This window comes from Megascapheus bottae, chromosome 2, assembly GCF_031878675.1.
Source record: "Megascapheus bottae isolate mThoBot1 chromosome 2, mThoBot2.hap1, whole genome shotgun sequence".
NCBI lineage: Eukaryota > Metazoa > Chordata > Mammalia > Rodentia > Geomyidae > Megascapheus > Megascapheus bottae.
In genome coordinates, this window is record NC_143510.1 from 19,330,582 (window position 1) to 19,353,355 (window position 22,774).

General features: G+C 34.6%; 1 protein-coding gene across 12 annotated transcripts in view; it reads right to left on the minus strand.

The window, feature by feature from the left end:
* Positions 1 to 22,774, minus strand: part of Tbc1d5 (TBC1 domain family member 5) — a 429,644-nt gene that overhangs the window by 44,834 nt on the left and 362,036 nt on the right. For 11 of the 12 annotated variants that reach the window (XM_090321955.1, XM_090321903.1, XM_090321894.1 and 8 more), the window contains 2 exons: positions 13,767 to 13,852; positions 1,762 to 2,012 (listed from right to left, as the gene is read on the minus strand). In XM_090321955.1, coding sequence (XP_090178081.1) covers positions 1,762 to 2,012; positions 13,767 to 13,852 — 337 coding nt within the window. The remainder of the gene's footprint in view (positions 1 to 1,761; positions 2,013 to 13,766; positions 13,853 to 22,774) is intronic. The other variant, XM_090321925.1, reaches the window with a different exon arrangement.

Sequence of the window (22,774 nt, forward strand, 5' to 3'; positions counted from 1 at the left end):
TACTTTTGCCCTTTATTTCATTTAAACCTACATGGCTGGAGGAGCGTCAATAATAATATTTATCTTTAATATGAAGGTAGACAAGTTTTTTTTTTTTCTGGTGGGCTGACATGAGAAAATGAACCAGAATAGAAATATGTAAGATTTACAGAACAAGGCCAATTTCTTTCAGGGCAGGGACCAGTTAAAAATGCCCCAGTGGTGCTCATGTTCCAAATGCCTAAGTGCTCTGTTGTCTCCTTGCAGCTGGGGACTTAGTTCTCATCAATTGTTCGGTCTCTGTGCACTTCCTTTCTCACTTACTGTGGTATTAACACTCGACATCTCCTTAGAGACACAACTTTATATTTCTGTAGTCATTTGGCTTGGTTCCTCAGAAAATTTAAGCTACAGCATTAAGAGATTCTCTCACTCATTTGCCTGCCATCAGTTAGAATTACAACTGACTAAAGCTTGTTATCAAAGCAATATTGAAATCATATTTGTTTAGAACAATAAAACAGTACAATTAGGAAATATACAAAATAACATTCATTTGTTTCTAGAAGTGGGCATGCCTCCTGGTATTAAAATACATTTTCAACATGTTAATAATTTGAAGTCTCCTATTCTTTAAATCATGTGTGACAGCTCTACATTAAGGAGAAAGTAATTTTAAATGAGATTTGCTCATATAAGGTATACTGAATATACTAATAAGAATTTAAATACTAATTATATGATGTCTAATTTTCATATAGTTAAGAAAAACAGCAAATATAGCAAAATAGGAAGGAAATACAACATGGCATAAGCAGTATGGAAATACAGACATAGGTGCCTGCATACACACACTGTACTCATTGAATTGTATCACTGGGCAATATTGTCCATGTAATGTTTTAAATATAAATATGTAAAACTTTTAGTAATTGTGGGAGGAATCTTCATAAGCAGCATATATGGATCATAATTTAAAAGTCAACCTATTGGCACTATAATTATAGTTATTGTCAACACTAAGAACTACACTGAGGTGACACAGCGATCCCTATAAGACATGAATGAGGGTTGGGGCAGGTTATCTACTCTGATACTAAGTGGCCCCAAACTGCTGTGCTCTCTGAGGTCTTAGAATGGTGTCTTTTGTATATTTCCAGCTCTTACATTACAATTTCTTGCTTTTAAAGTATAGTTAGTAGCGTGACATCATTAAAAATAAATGTGGAAATAAATTCTATCACAGAATGTTGAAGTAGAAAATGAGAAGGTAAGGATCTAAGTAAGACTCTAAAGTGTCTCTACTGGGATACTTGAGGCAGAGGAGCATTGAGAAGGCATGACACAGAAAAGGGCTTCTTGGCACTGAGCAGGGCAAGAGTGCCACCAGAAGCAGTGTCAGTCCTCACCAGAGATATGGGCTAGCTGCTGTCTATTTCAAAAAAGTAGCAGTAGTCTCACGGACACATCAGGATGTGAAGTCACAGTGAACACAACCGAGTTCAAGTTCTGCTGTGACTTGTCACACCACTGTACAGTATGAACAGCCACAGGACAAAAATGCAGGTATCTTAGTATACAAATGCTAAAAAAAATCCTAACAGATTAATTCAGAGAATGTTCTTAAGAAGAATGTAGTATCTGAAATTTCAACTTAAAAAAGATGGAAAACAGTTAACTTTTCATTAATTTCTATTTCTGGGAAGATGATTCCATAGAGTGCTGAGAGAGAATCCTAGACTATGGTCTGTGTTCTTTAAATTTCTTAGTGCTGTTTCCTACCTTTGTTCAACTGCACGGGCATGCTTTCAGATTTCATGAGCCGCTGCTGCTGCTGCTGCAAGTGATGTTTTGTTGCTTCTGTGGAAGTCCGGGTGGGATTCACAGCACAGGAAGAGCTTCCACTATTGCCCCCAGGGCCAGGACCCCCAGAACTGCCAGGAGCCATTGCTGGAGAAATCAACTTTCTTCCAAAGTTAATCAAGCTATTGGAGACCTTATTTATATTAATAGGAGCACCTTTGGCATTGCTGCTGTAAAATGAAAAACACACACAAAATGGTGAGACATTGCTTAAAATGAGAGGATGATACTACTTGACATACTCAACTGGTAAGAAAACTTACCTTACCATGCCTTGAAATGCCATTTAGAAGGTCAGTTGTATGAAATAAGAAAAAAGTAATGTAACCACAGAATAATCATGAGATTTTAAAGATATGGCTGAAGGGAAAGAAGCTAATATTTACTCACTACTTCCTTCTTTCACTCATTTATAATTGTGCTAGGTTCTGAGGACAAATACCCCAAAGAGACAACACAGTAGTGCCAGGTCAAGATATACCCTAAGAAACGTCCCTAGTAACCTGCTTCCTCTAACTAGGTCCCACTTTCTTTTTTTCCTACCACCTCTCCATAATGCCATCATGTTAAGAATCCACAGGAATGGACCCATTAATTAGGTCAGAGCCCTTATAATAAAATCATCTCTCAATGTAGTAGGGACCACATTTTTAATAAGTGAATGCTTTTTTTTGTAGGACATTTCATATCTAAGCCATAACATACATTAAGAAGTCACATAAATGAGTATGTTTTAAAACATCTACTTTTTACACAGGGGAAGTAGAGGACTTAATAAATCTTGATGACAAAAGAGGAGCACCTGTGAAATGAGGTTAAGAATAGATTTCCTATGAGTAATTAGGCATAGATTTTCAGATTTTAGATTTACCAGTTTAGTTCCTAAAGGCTACATGAAATGCCCAATTCACTAAACCTGTCCTTTACCTTTATCCTTCATTGCTGCACGCCACATTCTCCTGCCTAGCTTCCTAGGTTAATTTTTTTAGAGCACTTTTCATTATCTGGTATATGTATTTTACAGTTTCATGATAGCAAGGGTTTTCTGTCTCTTTAGTTAATTCTGCTATACTATCACTGCATAAGCACACTGTAGGTGCTTTAAAATATTGTTATAAAAGGCAATTGCATTACTTTACAGTCTTAAGTCTTTTGTACTGTCGCCGTAGAAGAAAGGTCCCTACTCCTAGCCATGATCAGTCTCCTCATCTAGGTTGAAATTCCATCTCAGCTTATCCTTTGAAATTGTTGCTACTGAGCTCTATTCCTGTGGTGATGTTTTCCATTCCATATAAACATGGTGAGTGGGTATGGGTCTGTTCTAGTTGTTTCTTTGAGCCTTCATTCCTATGTAATTACCACCCTCATTACTGTCCTTAGATTTTTCCCTCCCTCCCTTCTTTCCTTTCTGAGACCAGGATTAGTACCTGCTGCTTTCACTCATTGGCTAGTGCTATCTTTACCAACTGAGCCTTGTCTCCAAACACTTTGTCCACATTTTTTTTTTTTCAAAACCTGGAGTAGTTCTGCTTCCTCAGTTTTTTGATCTACTAAACTGCTTGTAGCTTCTTTGCTACTACCCTGAAAACATTCTAGGCCACCAAAGACTTTATTTCAAAAAGTCCTTTCTTGTTTTACTCTACCATGAAGTAGCTGTCAGCTTCACATCACCCTTTCTATGGTTTGTTGGCAACTCAATCTGGCAAATATAGAGCACCCAACACTTTTTAAATGAACAATGACTTCCTTTGGTGATATTTTGCAGGATTATTATCTTGAAGACAATGGTGCTTACGAATAATTTCAGGAGCCACTCCAATTCCATGGCAATACAAAAATCTGTATTTTCATTGCCCAAATCACTAATCCAAACTTAAATTTATAAAAATGAAAAAGATAACTACTTTAGTTGTTGAATTGTACTATCATTTCCCTCTCTGAGATCCATCTGTCAGCACTTACATGGTGATTCTAGTTATTACATGAAAGTTACATCCTTGGCACTACTAGGTATCAGTGTAAAGCCGAAGTGTTCCACTACTATATCATAAAAAGGAAAGAACATTACATAACTTCTACTTTAGTTTTCCCTAATGGTACTATCTAATGTTATTAGCTGGGTACAGGAGGCCTTACATTACTTTGAGAAAGAACAATTCATATTTAGTTGATGAAAGAAAGATCTACTCATAACTCAATAAACTGAAAAGAATTCAGATAATTCTTTTCATATCCAAGTTTCATATTCAAAGGATTCATTTCCAAAATTATGAACTGTGGAGATAGGGAGATACAGTGCTATGCTCCACGTCGTTCCTAACTTTCAGTTAATTACTAATGAGGCAGTGCATTCTCGGTTTGTAGATGCTATAGGTTAGTGACAGAGAAGGTTGGCTCTCAATATATGTTCACTGACTGAAAAAAAAAAGTGAATGGGACGAAAAGAACTCAAATTCTAGATTAACCAGACATTCACCTCTGGCATTACATTTTGTTCAGTAGCCTGCATGTATTTCTACTTCTTGTGACTGACTACAGAAAAAAAAGCTATCATGATACTGATGATTGGTTGCATTTCAGTTTTTCTTGTTTGCAAGTCAAGAATCATAACTCATTGATATGAAAAAGTTATAATGTTGTTACCCCCTTTTTATAAACAAAAATGTACTATTCAAATTCCCATATTGTCAGTTGTACAATTTCTATGTTGATAACAGTACTAAGAAACAGCTAAAGTATTATCAAGAGACTATAGTTAATGCATCTTTATTACTAATAACCATGAAAAACATATAGATCAAGCACATGCCACGCAATTTTTCATCTGAATAGCTCTTAAAAAGAGATGAGCACTGTCTTCCTTTTTGAACATTAAAGAAAACAAACAATTTTCATCCTTATCTATTACCCAGAGCTTCCAGAAAGTTATTTTCTTTTCAAAACAATTATTAAAGGTGACAATATATTCTGTACATAAACAATTGTAAATTGGAAAACATAGTGTCCATAGTTCTGCTTGTTGATTTTTTTAGGTATGACAGATTCTATATTAAAGTTATTTAATTTAGATGCAAAATATAAGTAACAGAATTCTTCACAATATATAGTAGGCTGCCTTCAATAGGTAACGGGCTCTGACATGCTACTAAGTCCTGTGGAAATAAATGCACTTGTCAAATCTGATAGGCAGCAGTGATTAAAGATGGAAATGAAATGTTTGTATGAAAATTAATAGTAAGAACTGAGTTAAGATACTGAAGATCAAATCTAATGCATATTTCTGTGTAATCAAAGTTTTTCATCACTCTTGACATACTGTTATTAAAAATAGTACCATATAAGATATATTCTAAAATTGTGCCAAGAAATTACTTTTAGCACCACTTAATTTAGCAGGTAAAGTCAGTAGAAACCGGCTTTTCTAAAGATCCACAGAATTTTTCCCAAATAACCCAACTCTGACATGAATTCATAGTTGAGCTCTCATTGTTCCATTTCTGAAATTCTAAAGAATGTGTGCATTTTGACTAAACTCTTTCCTAGGATCTTTGAAAAACCTCTAGGGTCTCTTGGACTTCAGAAGTGCCAGACTTAGGGCCTGTTTTCATTCAGCTTCTATAACCTTTCTGAAGCTTAAAAACCCCAGTGTCACCCTTGTAAAACTCCTCACAACTTTTCCTCTCTTGGTATTCAAATCTTGACCTTATCCTATTTATTTCTATCTATATATTTCTGTTTAAATATGGTATTTCATATCTAGATTTATTTCTACTTTCTATAATAGATCTCTGTTAGATGTTTGTCTATATTTTATTCAATAATAAGTTTTCAATAAATTTTAAATTACTTTTTGTTCTGATTTATATTTTTATTATTATTTTCCTTGTTTTCTGAGGTTGAATGCTTGATTCATGCATTTATTCACCTCCTTACTCTTCATTTTCTCTCCTTCCCAATAAAACTATTTAAAACTACATTCACAAATGATTACAAATTATTTTTCTTCATTTCTTCTTGTGTTAACTATTGACAGAAATATATTTAAATAAATTTTAAATTTCATATGGCTAGGGTTTATTTGTTTAAATATATTACCTCTTTTATTGAATATACAGAAATGAGAATAGCAGTGAGAAAATATTGTTTTTTTCCAAAAGATTAAAAACTACAAATTAAGACTATAAATTGCCTCATGTAACTATTCTCGCTAATAATTTAGAATTGGATGTAGCTTAGTATAGCTATGGCTCAAGCGGCAGACCACCTGCCTAGCAAGTGTGCAGGCCCTGAGGTTTTCTTTTTTCACCATCCTGGGGCTTGAACTCAGGGCCTCGGTTCTGTCTCTGAGCTTTCTCAGGGCTAGTGCTCTACACTAGCCACAGCACTACTTGTAGCTTTTTCTGTGTATGTGGAACCTAGGAATGGAACCCAGGGCTTCATGTATGCTAGACAAGCACTCATACTTGGCAAATTACTCCCCCCTCCAAAAAAATCATACAACTTTGGTTTTGAAACAACAAAATATCCTCTTTGCACTAATCTGTTACTGTCTACTCAGTGAATTAGGGTTCATACTTATATATTTCCTATTTTGGAAATTTAAAACAGTTGTCAGAGTTGTAACATAATACTACTTAAGCTGATTCTAGCTTCTAGGTTAATATTGTGATATTGTGTGAGATGAATCCAGCAGCTATGCTCATATTAATATTCTTAAAATCCATAAATTGAGAACTTTCTATAAAGTGTCCTTTTAAAAATAGTTTTCTTAGGGCCTGGAGTTTGGCCTAGTGGTTAAAGTGCTTGCCTAGCATGCATGAAGACCCGGGTTCGATTCCTTGGTACCACATACATAGAAAAAAAAAAAGCCAGAAGTGGTGCTGAGGCTCAAGTGGTAGAGCTCTAGCCTTGAGAAAGTCCAAGGACAGTGCTCAGGCCCTGAGCCCAAGCCCAGGGCTGGCAAAAAAAAAAAAAAAAAGTTTTCTTAGTTCTGTAACTTTGAAATTAGATGTATTTTTTAAAAAAACATTTTCTTATCAGGGTGATGTATAGAGGGGTTACAGTTATATACATAAGGTGGTGAGAAATTGGATTACTAAATTTACTACAATGAAAGACATATTTTTTTTAGGAGACATATTTTTTTCTCACTACATAACTTAGGCTGGCTTTAATTTTGTGATTTTTCTATTTCAGCCTGTTGAGATTACAAGATTATGCCACCACATCAAGCTCCAAATGTTTGACATAATATGAGGTTTCTTAACTTGGAAAATGATCTCATACTCATGTCTCAAGGAAACTCCAGATTATATGGGCTGTTATTAAAACCAAATGATAAAAGTCAATTGCAACCTGACACAACAAACATTTCTTCTCGATTATAAAGACTGCAATTCTTATATGTTGTGGCAAGTTAAATTTTTTTCAGTGAGATAAACATGAAAGTAGTGCTCATTATCAATGAAAAGGTTGGCACTAATTAACGAGTAGGTATCAGCTACCCTGTGGAACTTACCTAATTGGGTTTGAACACAACTAACTTACAATATTAAACTAACAGTAAGTAACAAATAATAAGCAATTATACTAATCATAGTGTACAAAATCATTAAACTCCTTAGGGCATATCTATAAGAATAAATACCTAAGCTCCAATTTCTTGATATTTTTTCTGTTCTTATATACCTGAGAAATATGGTAAATCACCATCAGCACACACTAACAGACTCATTAGGAAAACACATCAGAATGCAAGAGAGACTCACATGTTAAGAGTTTTCCCCTTTTCACCTCCCCCCCACCCCGAGTTAAAAGCAGATGCAATTATGTAGGTAGTAATAGGGCTTTTCTAGTAATAGTATTGAAGCCTACTAAATATAAAGAAATATGTGAGTCCACAAAAGGTAATAGTCACATTTTGAAAATGTAGGAAAAGATTAAATGTAAAAAATAGAAAAATATATTTTCTCTTATTTAAAAAAGTATATGACCTAACCATCATTAAAAACTAAAAATACTGCTCAGAAATTGAAGCTATAGATAAATGATGAGATAGTCCATGATCATGGATTAGATAATTGACTAACATTACGCTAGTCTGCTTCCCATACTTTTTTTTTGTTAAAATCAACATGTTGATTAAAAACTTTATCTGAAAATGCAAAGGACTTAAAACATAAAAAAGAATGAGAAAGAACAAAATTGGATTATGTGGTTATACCCAAGACTTTGTAAAAAGCAACATAATTGAGCTGTTATTAAAAAGAAAAGGATAAGTAAGTTCAGAGATGAACTGGTACATAAAGGACAATTGATTTTCAACCAAGATTTCAATTTGTTTCAATAGGAAAAAGGAAGAACTTTTAAACAAATGGTGCTCAGTGGCTGGGTATCTAAATAAATAGTAAAGTATGAACCTTTACATCTAATTAAATTCTGGAAGATAACTTGGAAGCCTCTTGCTTGATGAGGGTGCCCTGAACACCTAGCCTTTGGGCCACAACACATAGTACATAGCAATGACTAGATTTATGGTAAATACCTGTTTTTGTTCATCTGGTCTCATCCACCTCTGGGGATGGAGACTGAGTAACTAGGGTTAGTTACATAGGCATTCAGTTCCTACATGACTGAACCCCCAAAAACATCCTGGGAGATATCAAAGGATGGGGAACATGGATTAGTCACATACTGTTGGAAAAAGATTAACCATTCCACTAGGACAGGACAACTGGAAGTTAATACTTATTTCTTTTAGATCAACATCTTTTTGTTGTTGTTTTCTCATGTGTCCTGTATTTATTTTTTTGTGTATCTTTTTTTTTTTTTTTTTGCCAGTCCTGGGCTTGAGCTCAGGGCCTGAGCACTGCCCTTGGACTTTTTCAAGGCTAGAGCTCTACCACTTGAGCCTCAGCACCACTTCTGGCTTTTTTTTTTTTTGTATGTATGTGGTACCGAGGAATCGAACCCAGGTCTTTGTGCATGCTAGGCAAGCACTTTAACCACTAGGCCAAACTCCCGGCCCCTTGTGTATCTTCTTTTGTCCTGTATATACCCTGTATATATCATTTTGCTGTAGTAGACTATAATGGTAAGTTTAACTGCTTCTCTGAGTTATGGTAAATCACTGAACCTGACCAGCAAGTCTTGAGAACCTACAACAGAGTCTAAGGCTGGAATAAATTACTTATACATGAAATAAACAGCAGTAAAAAAAAAGACAATATGAACTGCAAAATTATTACATTATTATTAGACTCATTGAAAAACACCATTAAGAAAATGATTAGGCAGATGGGTAGAGACACGAATAGCACATATTACTAACAAAGAGTCCCATCCAGATTCCATGAAGAATTCCTGTAAGTCATGGAAAGGACAAGTTTTTTTTCACCCTAATTTTGGGCCATATTCAATCTATTGAAAGTGTATTTCTTTTCTTAATAAAGTTTTCTATCACTTTCACTAAAAGAAAAAGATAACCCATTTCAAACTATGTTGAACACTCTATGTAAGAGATACAAAGCATCCATTTGCTGTGACACAATGCTCAACATCATTAATAACTACAAAAATGCATAAACCATAATAAGATACTATTTCACATCAACTACATAGGTACAATAGAAAGATCGATGGTACCAAAAGTTATTAGCAAGGATGTGCAGCTCTCGTAACTCTCCTATGTTCCTAAGGTGAATTGAAAAGATGCAATTTCTCTGTAAAAGTTTCATTTCTTATAAAATTAATTGTATATCTGTCCAATAATAGAGTAATTTAGTTCCTAAATGTTTAACCAAGAAGAAAACCTATCAGCAACAACAAACAGCATAGAGGTATCTTCACAAAATACCTTCAGACCTATGCAGAGTACCTCCCCCTCCCATTAGGAATAACCCAACATTTGTTAATAAGGAATCAGATACACAAACTAGCATATAACAGATTATTATTGCGAGCTGAAAAAGAATGAACTACTGATATATGCAATAATATAGGGGAGAATTTAAAAAATGACCAATGATTTGGAATTAGTACAGAGAGAGAGGAAAGGAATTTGTTTTTAGGGTGTGTTTTGAATAGGATTTGTTAGTAGACTTGATATATTCTGTTAAAAAATGGTAATGATGCTTACTATGATAGACAAATACTGGTAGAATAATAGGCTTACTGGTGTATTGGTAAAACCAAGAGTCCCTCTGACCTGAGGGGATGGGTGGGCTTAGGATATAGATGGAGGTAAGAATGATGGCAGGGCAGCACTGTTTAAGACACATGGAACTAATAAATTAACATGTGGAATTGAAACTATTATAACCAGTGAAAAATAATAAAAAATAAAGAGCTCAGTGTGAAAAGTATTAAATTTGAGATTGTATACTGGATAGCCAATAGGAATGAATAAGAAGGAGGACATTTAAGTCTAGAGTTCAAAGGAAATTGAAGATATCAAGTAAGGACTATAACCACTGATTGGAATGTAAAGCCAGGGAGACATGGATCACGATGTATTTATGTCACAAACTGGCATATTGAACTGAAATAATTTGTGTAACCATTTAAAAATAATAACCAAAGAATTTGGTGTGCAGTATTAAATTGGAGATTGCATATTAGACAGCCAACATGAATGAGTAGGTAGTACAATATTTAAGTTGAGAGTTCAGGTAAGAGACAAAATTGAAGACAGCAATTAAGTACTCTTCAACCACTGATGGAATATAAAGCCATGAAATAGGCTTAATACTGCAGCAGTGAGTAAAGACAGGGAAGGGGGTATACTGGCATTTTAATCTTTAGAAGGAAAAGAGGATCCAATAAGGCATAGCAGGAGATGGAATGGCTAGTGAGACAAGATCCTATGTTTCTTATTCAAGTGCTTGTGGTTTTTATACTTTCATGAATTTATGCTTTGTCATTTATAGTCACTGAAAATAGGAATGAAGGATGGAATAACACGGTTTAAAAACAAATGTAATCAGTACTTATGGAACTGTAAACCCTTTTCTTATCACCTTTTCAGTAAGGATTAAAAGAATGTTTGAGATAAGAAAAGGAGAAAACAGAACTTAAAATTTGTTTGTCTTTTGATTCAAGTTTGCTTGGATCTACTTCAAATATTTGTTATATAGTAAACTCTAACAATTTTTGCTCTTTACTTTGTAATTTTCTCCATTACTTTTAAAGTTAAAGACTTTTCAAGTAATTTTTAGTCAGCACAGCCTGTTTGAGTGTACTCTGAAACTTATTTTGATGGGTAGTAAAGTTGTAAGTTTATTTTTTTAAAGATTTGCCCTTTTCCAATTCTATTTGTTAGTTCTGTACATAGACAGGTTGACTTCTATTTCACAAATTTTCACAAATTATATTTAGTTTAAAATTGAAAAGGAGATGGTAAAACACCTTGCTTCCAATCATCAAATGCCATTTTGTGTAAATTCCAATGTGCTTATGAGGAAATACACAAAACAAAACAAACCTTTTTTTTTTTTGCCAGTCGTGAGGCTTGAACTCAGGGCCTGAGCACTGTTCTTGGACTTTTCTCAAGGCTAATGCTCTACCACTTGAGCCACAGCACCACTTCCAGTTTTTTTTCTATGTATGTGGTACCAAGGAATTGAACCCGGGTCTTCGTGCATGCTAGCATGCACGCACTCTATCACTAGGCCAAATTCCCAGCCCAGAACAAACCTTTTTGCAGAAGAAAATCTGGGAAAAACAAGCCTGAAATAGAATAAAATAAGACCACAAAAGGGCATAATCCATTACCTTTAGAGAAGAAAAGATGTCGAAAAAAACGTAAAGATATGGGGCCGGGAGTTTGGCCTAGTGGTTAAAGTGCTCGACTAGCATGCATGAAGACCTGGGTTCGATTCCTCACATGTAGAAAAAAGCCGGAAGTGGTGCTGAGGCTCAAGTAGTAGAGCTCTATCCTTGAGAAAGTCCAAGGACAGTGCTCAGGCCCTGAGCTCAAGCCCAGGACTGGCAAAAAAAAAATGTAAAGATATATAAAATGAATATTAAATATCATTTATATAATGGGCATTGTTAGGTGCCATGAAGTCGTGAAACACCACATATCTGATCCCAGGTCTTAAATTTTAGTTGGAAAGTTGGAGAAACATGAGGGAAACAGTGCTGTTGTAACTTCTGTTGGCAATGAATACCATGAAGAAAGTAGGAGAGCAAAAGTAGGAAGCTGGGAGGGCAGTAAAGACTGGCCTGTGTTGAGGTGGGACAGAGCTCTTATCAGGAAGGGTAAGGGAGGAGTGCAGCACAGCAGGGAACAGTTAAGTCCAAAGTCCTTAAATGAGCCTAAGAAACAGGGACAGTGTGGTTGTGGCATAGGTGTGGAAAGAAGGGGAGACTAGATTATATCAGTAACATGGAGGAATACCTCAAGAAGGCCTTTGGAAGGGTTTAAGTGAAGGTGTCATAACATGATCTTGTATCCACTGACATTTCCCTGCCTGTTTTATGAAAAATAAATCTGATAGAGATGGGGGTGGGGGAGGGGCAGAGACTACAGCTAGATAAGAGATGAGGGATGGGGCGGGGAGGAGAAGGAGACTACAGCTAGAAAGATCATACATAGTCAAGAACAAACCAAACCAACAAAACAAAACTAAAATGCTTTACACTTCGAAACATACCCAAACTAAACATGTGACAAAGGAAAGAGAACTACAAGTGAACCAACTTTAAGATTCTTGAGGGTAGGAATGTGTACATAATTGGTTCACTGGATATGTCCAGTGTCTAATATAATCAATCTTGCACTCAAAGATCTTTTGAACTGCATTAATGAGTGATGATAGGGAATAGCTCTTTATTTGTGAAATGACTTAGATGAAGTGAACGGACAGAATACAACTTCAAAGAAGTCTCATGGGCTATTGAACTGGTCTCAAATTATAGAGCTCGTCAAAAAAGGGAGAAACATTTCAATCAAGACTGGGTAATTTTGTAATAACATGACACTGATTTTATTATTATAATAGGATTCATCTAAATTTTAAGTTTAAAAATTAGCTAGTTTGTTATAAACTTCTGATCCTCCTAGACTGTACCTATGTGTCAGGAATTTACTCTCCAGTAACAGCCGTGCTTTTTTCTACATACAGACCCCCACACACATATGCACATACATACAAACATATATTGGAGCTGTGGGAAATGTAGAGAAGGAATGCTAGCACACAGACAGAATGTTTAAGGAAGAAAATTCGGACAAGTTGGCAGCATTTATCAGTACTAACATTTTAAGTCTTCCAGTAAAACTTTGAAATTATGTTCTAATTTGAAATGGTTCTGGTTAGACAAGTTAACTCTTGAGACATCTGAGTATAGTATTATGAAAGAACAAAACTGTTCATCACCCCTTTATGCCAATGTTAATTTCTTTAAAAAGTAGGATTTTAATGTTTTTTATTCCTACGGTGACCCTTAAAATTTCTGTGTATGCAATCACAAATGCACACACAAGATGCATTTATAAATTTATTGTGTAGTTCTAAAGACAGTTGGGAAACCCAGTTTTAATTTTGTTACAGAAATAATTTTAAAAAATATTACAGAACTGCCTCTTTTCAATCAACAGCAAGGATCTAGAAAGAGATTATACCAAGTAGGCACAATCTCTTCAGGTTTATTAGGGTAGAAAAATGAAGGTGCCTAACTTCAAAACAGAACAAGTACTCTTACATTGATTTCATTTGTCATTTCACCACTGACATCAAAATATACCATTTATTTTTATGCTGTCAAAAGCCTTGGATAATTTGCTAAACAAAGACTCATTATGCATAGTAGCTACCAACATTCTAAAGTCTGGAAAATAATTTTCAGAAAGTGTGTACAATTGTCTTGATAACCTCTGAGACTATGCCTGTGATTGACAATGACCATCAAAGAAGAATTACCGGCTTTTATTCATAAGATCTGCTCCTCGTGCTTTGTAATAATCCAAGTTGGGACGGAATTGGTATGTCACTGGCCTTGGATTTCTCTGAAGAAAAAAAAGCAATACATTAAAAGGCATAAAATGCTTTAAATTATCTATTAACTAAAATAAACAGCATTTATTTCCTTCATAAAAGAATGTATATAATAATGGTGTTTAACAAGTAGTATACTTGGATTTTGCTTTTATTGCTTAAGTTCTTCCTTAATTGATCTTATTATTAAAATGGAAATTGTTTTCATGTATTTTAATTAATAATTTATTTATTTTGCCAGTCCTGGCTTGAACTCAGGGCCTGAACACTATCCCTGGGCTTTCTCAAGGCTACAGCTCTACCATTGGAGCCATAACACCACTTCTGGCTTTTTTTATGTATGTGGTCACCAAGGAATCAAACCCAGGTCATGCAGTCTACAACTAGGTCAAAATCCCAGCCCCTCATGGTATTTTATTCTAACCTATATTGTAGTTCAAACAGACTTATGGGTCAGTAGATTTATTTCTTCTATGACTTTGGTCGCTTTCATATATAATTTATCTCATTTTGTGAAATCATAACAGAACTGAAGAATTACATGAGACATAACAGAAGCACAAAGTATCATTAAGTGCCAAGACAAGATGTTCAGGAAGCAACATTTTGGAGGAAGACTAAAACTCATCCTTGGTTTTTGATGATCAAAATGCTACAAATATCCACTAGGTGGCACTCTGAGTCCTTCTCCCAAAGTGAATGAGTTATTTCAATAATTCTTTGAGAGTTCGTAATTCCTATGCCCCTGGATTTATTTATGAGTTTAACCAATGCTCAAAATATACCATGGAGCAGCAATATTATCACTATTATCATCAAACTGACCAATTCCAATTGATCTATGAACACTTTCATAAAAGCAGCAGTAACACTGCTCTTTCTGGCATCTAGTATTATTTATAACAATATAGAAATGTCCTTGGATTGTTATGTTGGATTTGTCTTTTTAAGTATATATCTACTGTTATGACTTCTTTATTCATTATTTAATAACTTAATTATATAAAGTATCAAGCCCTTCAGAGGAAAATAAAAAACCTTAACATATTGAAAACATAAATGAATATCATAATTTCAAAAACATTAAGGTATACACATTTGCCACATAAAGTATCAGAAAGTTCTAGCAGTAGTATTCTTATGTTTACCCAAGCATATACTCTATGCACTGTCCTTTGAGAGATTTATCTATAAATAGGGTATATTTCATCTTAATAGAAAATTAGTAGTATGCTTAAGTATCAATTCTTGGAAGATCCCAAAGCACTGCTGTAGTTACGTGCAGGCATGGGGGGACATAATTGCTAAGGTTAAATAGCTTGAAATTCATCAACTAACAAGCTGCATCTTAATGGTCATGATGGACCTTTTCTTTTTCTGCTGCAAAGAGTATTTACACAGAGCAACCCTTTCATCTCTTCTAATCCAGCCACAATTATCTGACAAAAATGACAGTCCCTTGATTTAGCTCCAGAGTCTACTCCACTGGTTTGGTATTCCACACAGTTCTATAATAATCAAATCTGAATTGGCTTGATGAAGATAACTGATGCTTCCATGACTACCATACTATTAAGTCAAACAGTGCAACTTTTTTCTCTCTATGAATTACATAGGTTTCCTCATGGTACCTGCTGACAACCTGGGCCCAAGAATAAAGAGAAAACAGAAGTTAAAGGCACTTGTAGACTGTCAGACCCATCGATTTATTTAAAAAAATTAACTTTCATAGGACTATCAGTCATAACTAATTCTGTAATTTATTCCTGCTTTCTGGAAATACATTTTAGTTTTGCTAATATAAAGGGCTTTTCTTGAGACCTCCAACAAACTACTAAAAGATTACATTACTTTTTTCAAAAAAATAATGGAAGAAGGGAACCCATGGAGCAGTTTCTTGAAAGATCTTTATAACTAAATGACAAGAAATTGAAGACATGAAGTACAGGTTCTAGGTATGCACTTAAAGCCATTATTTGGAATAATGATCTGACTTGAACAAATGCATGAGGCTCCAGTATTGTTTTTACTGCAACCTATTTGAGTTCCTAGGAGTCATACTGATATCAAAAAGAAAGAGTATAAAGTATCATACTATTGAAAATAACAAAAGAATCAAAATATGATGCTGAATGTGGCATATGAAATACCAAGAAAACAAAATCATTTGTTTTTCAATCAAGTATTAAAATATTTCTAAAACAAATGTAATGATAAGGTAACCTAGATCATTCCTATCTAAAAATATATGGGGTACAAATTCAACTTTTACCTATAATTTCAAATTTAAAAATTTCTAGTTGCTATTTCAACAAAAAAGTAAAAAGGTAACAAATGAACTTAAAAGTAGTATTTCACTTAGGTTATTATTATTTTTATTTTTTGCCAGACCTGGGTCTTCTGAACTCAGGGCCTGGGCACTGTCCTTGAGCTTTCTTGAGGCTAATGCTCTACCACTTGAGCCACAGTACCAATTTGGCTTTTTCTGTGTGTGGTAACCAAGGATTAGAACCCAGGGCTTCATGCATGCTAGACAAGCACTCTACTCCTAGGCCAAACTCCTGGCCCCTTAAAATTATAATTTTAACATGTCATCAGTAAAAATAAAATACTCTTATGCAAGTAATGATTGTGTGTGTGTGTTTGTGTGTGTGTGTATTAGAGCTTGAACTCAAGGCTTTTTCCCTGGGCCTTTTCTTCACTGCTGACCCTATACCACTTGAGTTATACCTTCTGTTTCAGTTCTTTATTAGGTAAGTAGACGTAAACCTCTCTTGGATTAATCTGGCCATCTGGCTTCAAACTAATCTCAGCCTCCTAAATAACTAGGCATTTGAGCAAGACATTTATATTCTTTATGTTCTTTTGCACCATTCTTTGAAGTCCAGGGTATATTTATGGAACATCTCAATTTGACTAGGCATACTTAATGCCACATATGGCTTGTGGCTACTGTACTGTGCAACATAGAACCATACGTATGACCTCCATGTCATACTGAATAGTCATAAAAATCAACATGTAAATGAACCTCTTAAAATGGTATGTTATGGATACTTCATACATTAAGAATCATTACTGATGGTTTCCAATCTATCAGTAATTGTTTCTTTTAAGTAACTGCTATTTTAACTTCTTTTGAATAGCTTTTAAAAGTCAAAAAACTGGAGTAATGTCTTATTCAAAGAACAATAAAACCTAGATTAATTGGTTCAAATTACTAAGAGCAGATATAAATATGTACATATACAGGCAAATGATTATATAACTAAAACTGTATACCAAAATGAAAACAAGGAATGAACTGAATTGTAACTTGGAGAAATTCAAGTATCTTAAAGCAAAGAGATACCTGTTTTTTTCTTATTTTAAAGGAATTTTTGCAAATAAAACTACAGAAATATAAGAAAACTTAAAAAATCTTTAGAGAACTGAAATTTTCCATTAAAATATTTGTTACTAAATTTCTACATGTGCAACACTCTGAATTTGAAGAGGACTGGAATCCACAATAACTGTAATCTCTCAATGCATAAAATTTGTGAAGGTGACACTTTTAAACCCATTTTCATAGTCAGGATTTCCAGCTGTTAAAGCATCACCAAACCTGTGTATATTAAAAAGAACTAAAGGCTTTTCTTTTGGTAAATTACTTTGGAATAAAGATAGCAAAATTAGAATCCTATCTTACTGAATTCATTTTGGCCTGTAAATGGAAGAATATTAATTATAATTTATGACCCCAGGAAGGACACAGAAATCACAAATTCAGTTTACCCCCGATCTGAAATATTCAAAAATTTCAGCTAGTTAAATTCCAAACAATCATTCAGTTCTTCTCTGTCAACATTATTGAAGCTCTTTTTAAAGACTTCTCTTCAGTATTTTATTTCATGCCAATAAAAAAAGAAAATACCACCCACAGCATGGATAAGCTGGGATTTTGGGGGGAATGATCTTAAAGTCTTCTGGACAAAGTGACTCATGGAATCAGTAGTAGTAGGAACAAGAGCCTTTAAACTATATAGAAAACCAAAACAAAACAAAACCCAGTGCAGTGTGTGCCTAGTACATTCCAGTGTTTTTGTGACCACAAAACAATTTTTAAGTAGCAATAATGATAGCCATTAATTTAAGAGGCAAAACTGAAATTCTTCAGTCTCTTACTTCAAGTAAACAGTCCTCACCACACTTGGTGATGGCAACTCTGGATTAGCATGTGCCTCCCCACTGCGTACCCTACCCACTACAGCCACATAGTGAAATTTTAAGTTTAAACTCACTTTGTTATGGTAGTATAAAACTTTGAATGCAGGGACTGGAGTTTGCCAAATGGTAGAATGCTTGTCTAGCATTCACGAAGCACTGGGTTTGATTCCTTGGTACCACATATACAGAAAAAGCCAGAAGTGGTGCTGTGGCTCAAGTGGTAGAGTGGTAACCTTGAGTTGAAGAGCTTAGGAACAGTACCCAGGCCCAGAGTTCAAGCCCCAATAAAGACAAAAAAATGTAAAAAATGCAAATATAAATTCTCACTAAGGGTAACTACATACAAGATGCTGAAAGAAGTAAAGTTAAATACAAGATGGTACACTGACCACTGTCCTTGTTCTGAGCCTGGTGAAATCAAACTTGAACAAGTCATTAATTTCAATAGTGCTTTCTGGCTGGATTCCCTAACTCTTTTTCCTCATAGGAAGATGGTATCTCTTTTGCCTCATCATGCACAGACTCAAGAAAGAAGAGTCTAAGGTACTCATCTTGTTGTAAACAGAAGGATGGTGCAAAGAATTTTTCACAGGGTTGGTACATGCTCAAAGAAGAGTGAAAAGAGTAAAGGAAAAGCAATTCCAATGATACTGTATCAATCTGAGTTAATGTAACATTGAGTTGAAGTTACATGTTGAAAAATAAAACCTTTAGTATAGACAGAATATCACTCATTTATTTTAGATGCACAGGATACATGTTGGTTAATACAAGGGGTTAAGTTGGTAGAGGTTTGTCCTTGGACTACTGCTCTACTGAACAGCAGCTGAGAAACTATGGGTAGTTAAATTTCTAGCTCAACTTTGATAACCTAAAAGCTCTCTACAGCAAGGACTAAATGACATAGTGAAAATCAGGTGCAAAGCACAGTGCCAGGCACGTGACAAAAACGCAGTGAGAAGAAAACTATGACTCCCTACACTACTGAGCACCGAAGAACAGCAGTCCTGGCTTCGCTTGGGGATCAGACATGACAGCTTGATAACCTTAAGTCCATGCATGATATGAAAGAGGTAGGAAAAGTGATATTTTACATTTCTGACAGTTACACATAAGTTTAGAATAGATTTTGTCAATCATGATACATTTTTTTCTTACACCAAAAAAGCATGTGTAGGAAAATCTGGATCTTTTATTTTTCTGAATAAAAGCACACATTCATAGGTTTAAAAATGGTGCAAAATCATACTATGGTATTAATGCAATCTTTGATTGCTACCTTCTAAGATTATAATCAAGTGGTTTCCTATATGTCCAAATTATTATTTTTATCATTTATTGGCATGATTTTTTACATTAAATTATAGTGACAAAGTTTCTACAGGTTTCAATAGAAAAAAAAGTCTTCACATTTGCAGTCTAATAGGTACTTGGTATGAAGAAAATAATTGATAAATGAGTTAGCTTTCCTAATACCTTTCTAGCAATGCTTATTTCTTTTTTTAAAAATAGCATGCCAGGTTAGAAACGAGGAAAAACTAAGGCTCAGAAGGAGAAACAGCACTGTAAAAATAATATTGACTGTTTTTCTCTTTGATGACAAATGAGACCCTTATTTTAGTGAATATGTTATTGCCTCAATGCTGGGGGAAAAGGAACCATCATTAAAAAAAACGAATTGCTCAGCTGTTTATAAGCAAAAAGCTCTGGGGGAATTTCTGAGGACCCCAAAGGCAAAGCATTACAGGGTTATATAAACATATGTTGCAGGTGTTTTAGGGGAGACAGGTGGGCAAGCCTCAGCCATGGAAGAGGAGTTAGTTTAATACGCTGTAACTGAAATGAGATAACCTAAATGCATCCAAGTGCAGAAATGCCATGGCATGAGTGAACTGAAGCTGTAGAGCAAAACTCTCCCTAAAATAATTATCTTGTCAGTGCCAAGAAAAGGGAGTTTTTCTCTTCTTGTAGTTTTACAAAAAACAAACAGTGCCAATTACTTTCTTTAAAAAAACAAAAACAAAGTATAAGGTATTTTAAACCTGGAACAAAGAATAGCCTGAAATAGTGATAATTATCCAAAAATGATAAGGATGAAGTATGGTTGCCTTTATTTAAACAAATATTCCTAAGGAGACAGTTTGTTGTAATATCCCCTCTTTGGTTCACTAGGCAACATTAGATTTATCATAATTCTCCTAAAGCCTAAGATATTTCTATATTAAAATGCTAATTTTGTCTTTTCTTTTGCCTGTAATTAAAGCTGGAGAAATTTGTGGTCTGATACTCAGTGATTGCTAGAGGGTTTACAAAGGTCTCCCTATTTCTGTGTCTTACTGCCATAGGCTTCCCTCTTCACTAAATGTAGATACAGTGAGACAATAGATTAGAAAGACTGACATTATAATCCTTTAGTAGCATATAACACCATTATTTTCAACACACATACACACAAATAATAAACAGTATATTGTGAATACTATTATCAAATCCAGACTTTGTATCTTGTTTCCTTGCCATTTATCTAAGAGTTCATTTTCTTCTACTACTTATGACTGAGGACAGTACTCATCTTGCTATAGTAGCAAAATGTCAGTAAGATATTTATACTTAACAGTATATTGAGTCATACCTTTCTTATCAAAACCAATGCTATTTTTCTTTAAAACAAAAACCAACCTGTATCATGAGTTAATTTCAAATATATTTTATTAAAAATAAGCTAAAAACATTTAGAAAAACAATATTTTAAAACCATATTTTTAAATAATTTTTATTGTGATTAATAGAAGGGTTACATTATATTCACCAGATAGAAGGTGCATAACTTCACAAACATTGATACTCTTTCTCATGACATGGTCCCCATTTCCCTCCCACCCTCCCCCACTTATCTTGATTTCCCCCTTCCCTATCCAATTTCAAATAACCAATTAAGCACATACAAAATATATCAGATAACAAGGTGAAATATTGTAACAATATGAGATAACCAAGGGATGGCAAAAGAGATGAGAAATATTAAGGACATTAAGAACAGTCACTCATTATATGGCTTTTGTTTCCTTATCCTGGAGGTCCTTACATTTAGTGTCATACTATTTGGCCTAATGTCTCTAAATTTTGTTCTATTGTAAATCTCTGCTAGGAGAGCCCAAGGTAAAACCGTATTTTGAAATCTGAAAATGGGAACATAAAATCTTTTTAACCTGATTATCAATTAGAATATTATTTCAGTACCAGTATCAAAATGATCAAGACATACTAATAATTCCTATGCATTTTGAAAAGAAATATATATTATATAAATATCAACTACTAAAATCCTCAGAGAGCCTGACAGAAAAAAAATCAGATAATTATAATTTGTGCATCTATAGATTAAAACTTTAAAAAAGAAAATTTAGAAGTTAGAAAAAAAGGAAGCAAAACATTGTCAATTGGGTAAAGACACAGACAAAACCTCTGAACCCACGCCAGCCTCATCATACATACAGAATAAGCCCAATTCCCTAATGTGAAATCCCCATCTACACACTGGCAAGCGGAGATATCAGATGGCAGAGAAGCATTTAAAACCACCTGTGCGTTATGCACAACTCTAGCTACATACAATAAATAGACTTCAAAAGAGAAATAATTTTTTCTCTCTAAGGTATTTATATTTTTGAAGTTAGCATTCAGGAAGATGCCAGAATAACATAATCCCCCACCTCCACCCTATTTTGCTACACACACACACACACACACACACACACACACACACACACGGAAAGTAGGGAGTTAGGGCTACAATTTTATGTCTGTCACTCATATTGAGTCACAAAATACTCCTTTTAGGTAGGTCGTTGGCTAGCACCAACTCTTTACTATCTTCTTTCCTTTAGTGTCAGGGAAGGAGCTGGGCTTACATCAGTGGTTTAAATGAACTGAAAATCATTTGTGTGATTTTGATGATATCTTCCCCACTCTGCTCCTTCTCTCTGATCATTACATTCAAATTGTTATTGAAACAGAAACCATTTCAAAATGGACTTAGGATTTCTGAAGCCTCAAGACTTTGTCCCCAGTTTGAGGACTTTTGGTCCCATCTCTTTTGCCCATTCTCTTCCCTTAAAACCTGCTTTTCAACTATGGAGGCAACAAAAGCTAAAGTTCTGGGAAAAAGAACCTCGCACAGGTACACTATGTAATATTTGGAATAATTTCAATGTTGAAACATCTTGGGATTTTAAGTTCATTTACTGTAAAATCTATTCCTACTAAGGGCATTTCTTACACTAAAAAACAACAGAGAATATAATGTAACATTGAAGTACTAAGATTAAATTTTAAAGCCATGAATGGTGGCTCATGCCTGTAATCCTAGCTACACAAGATGCTGAGATCTGAGGATCTGGGTTCAAAGATAGCCTTGGGCACTAAAGCCCATGAGACTCTTATCTCGTTAATCACTAGAAAACCAGAAGTGGTGCTGTGACTCAAGGGGTAGGGTGGTAGCTTTAAGCTGAGGAGCTCAGGGATAATGTCCAGGCCCAGAGTTCAAGCCTATGACCGACATAAAAAAAAAAGATTAACATCTTGAAACAGAAAAAGGGAGAAACCAGAATACAAATATAGATGCCCAAGTATTTTGAAGGTTTATCTTTTTTAAGATTCATTTTTTAAATAATGTTATTTCTTATTGTTGGGATAATGTATAAAGGGGTCACAGTTACATTTGC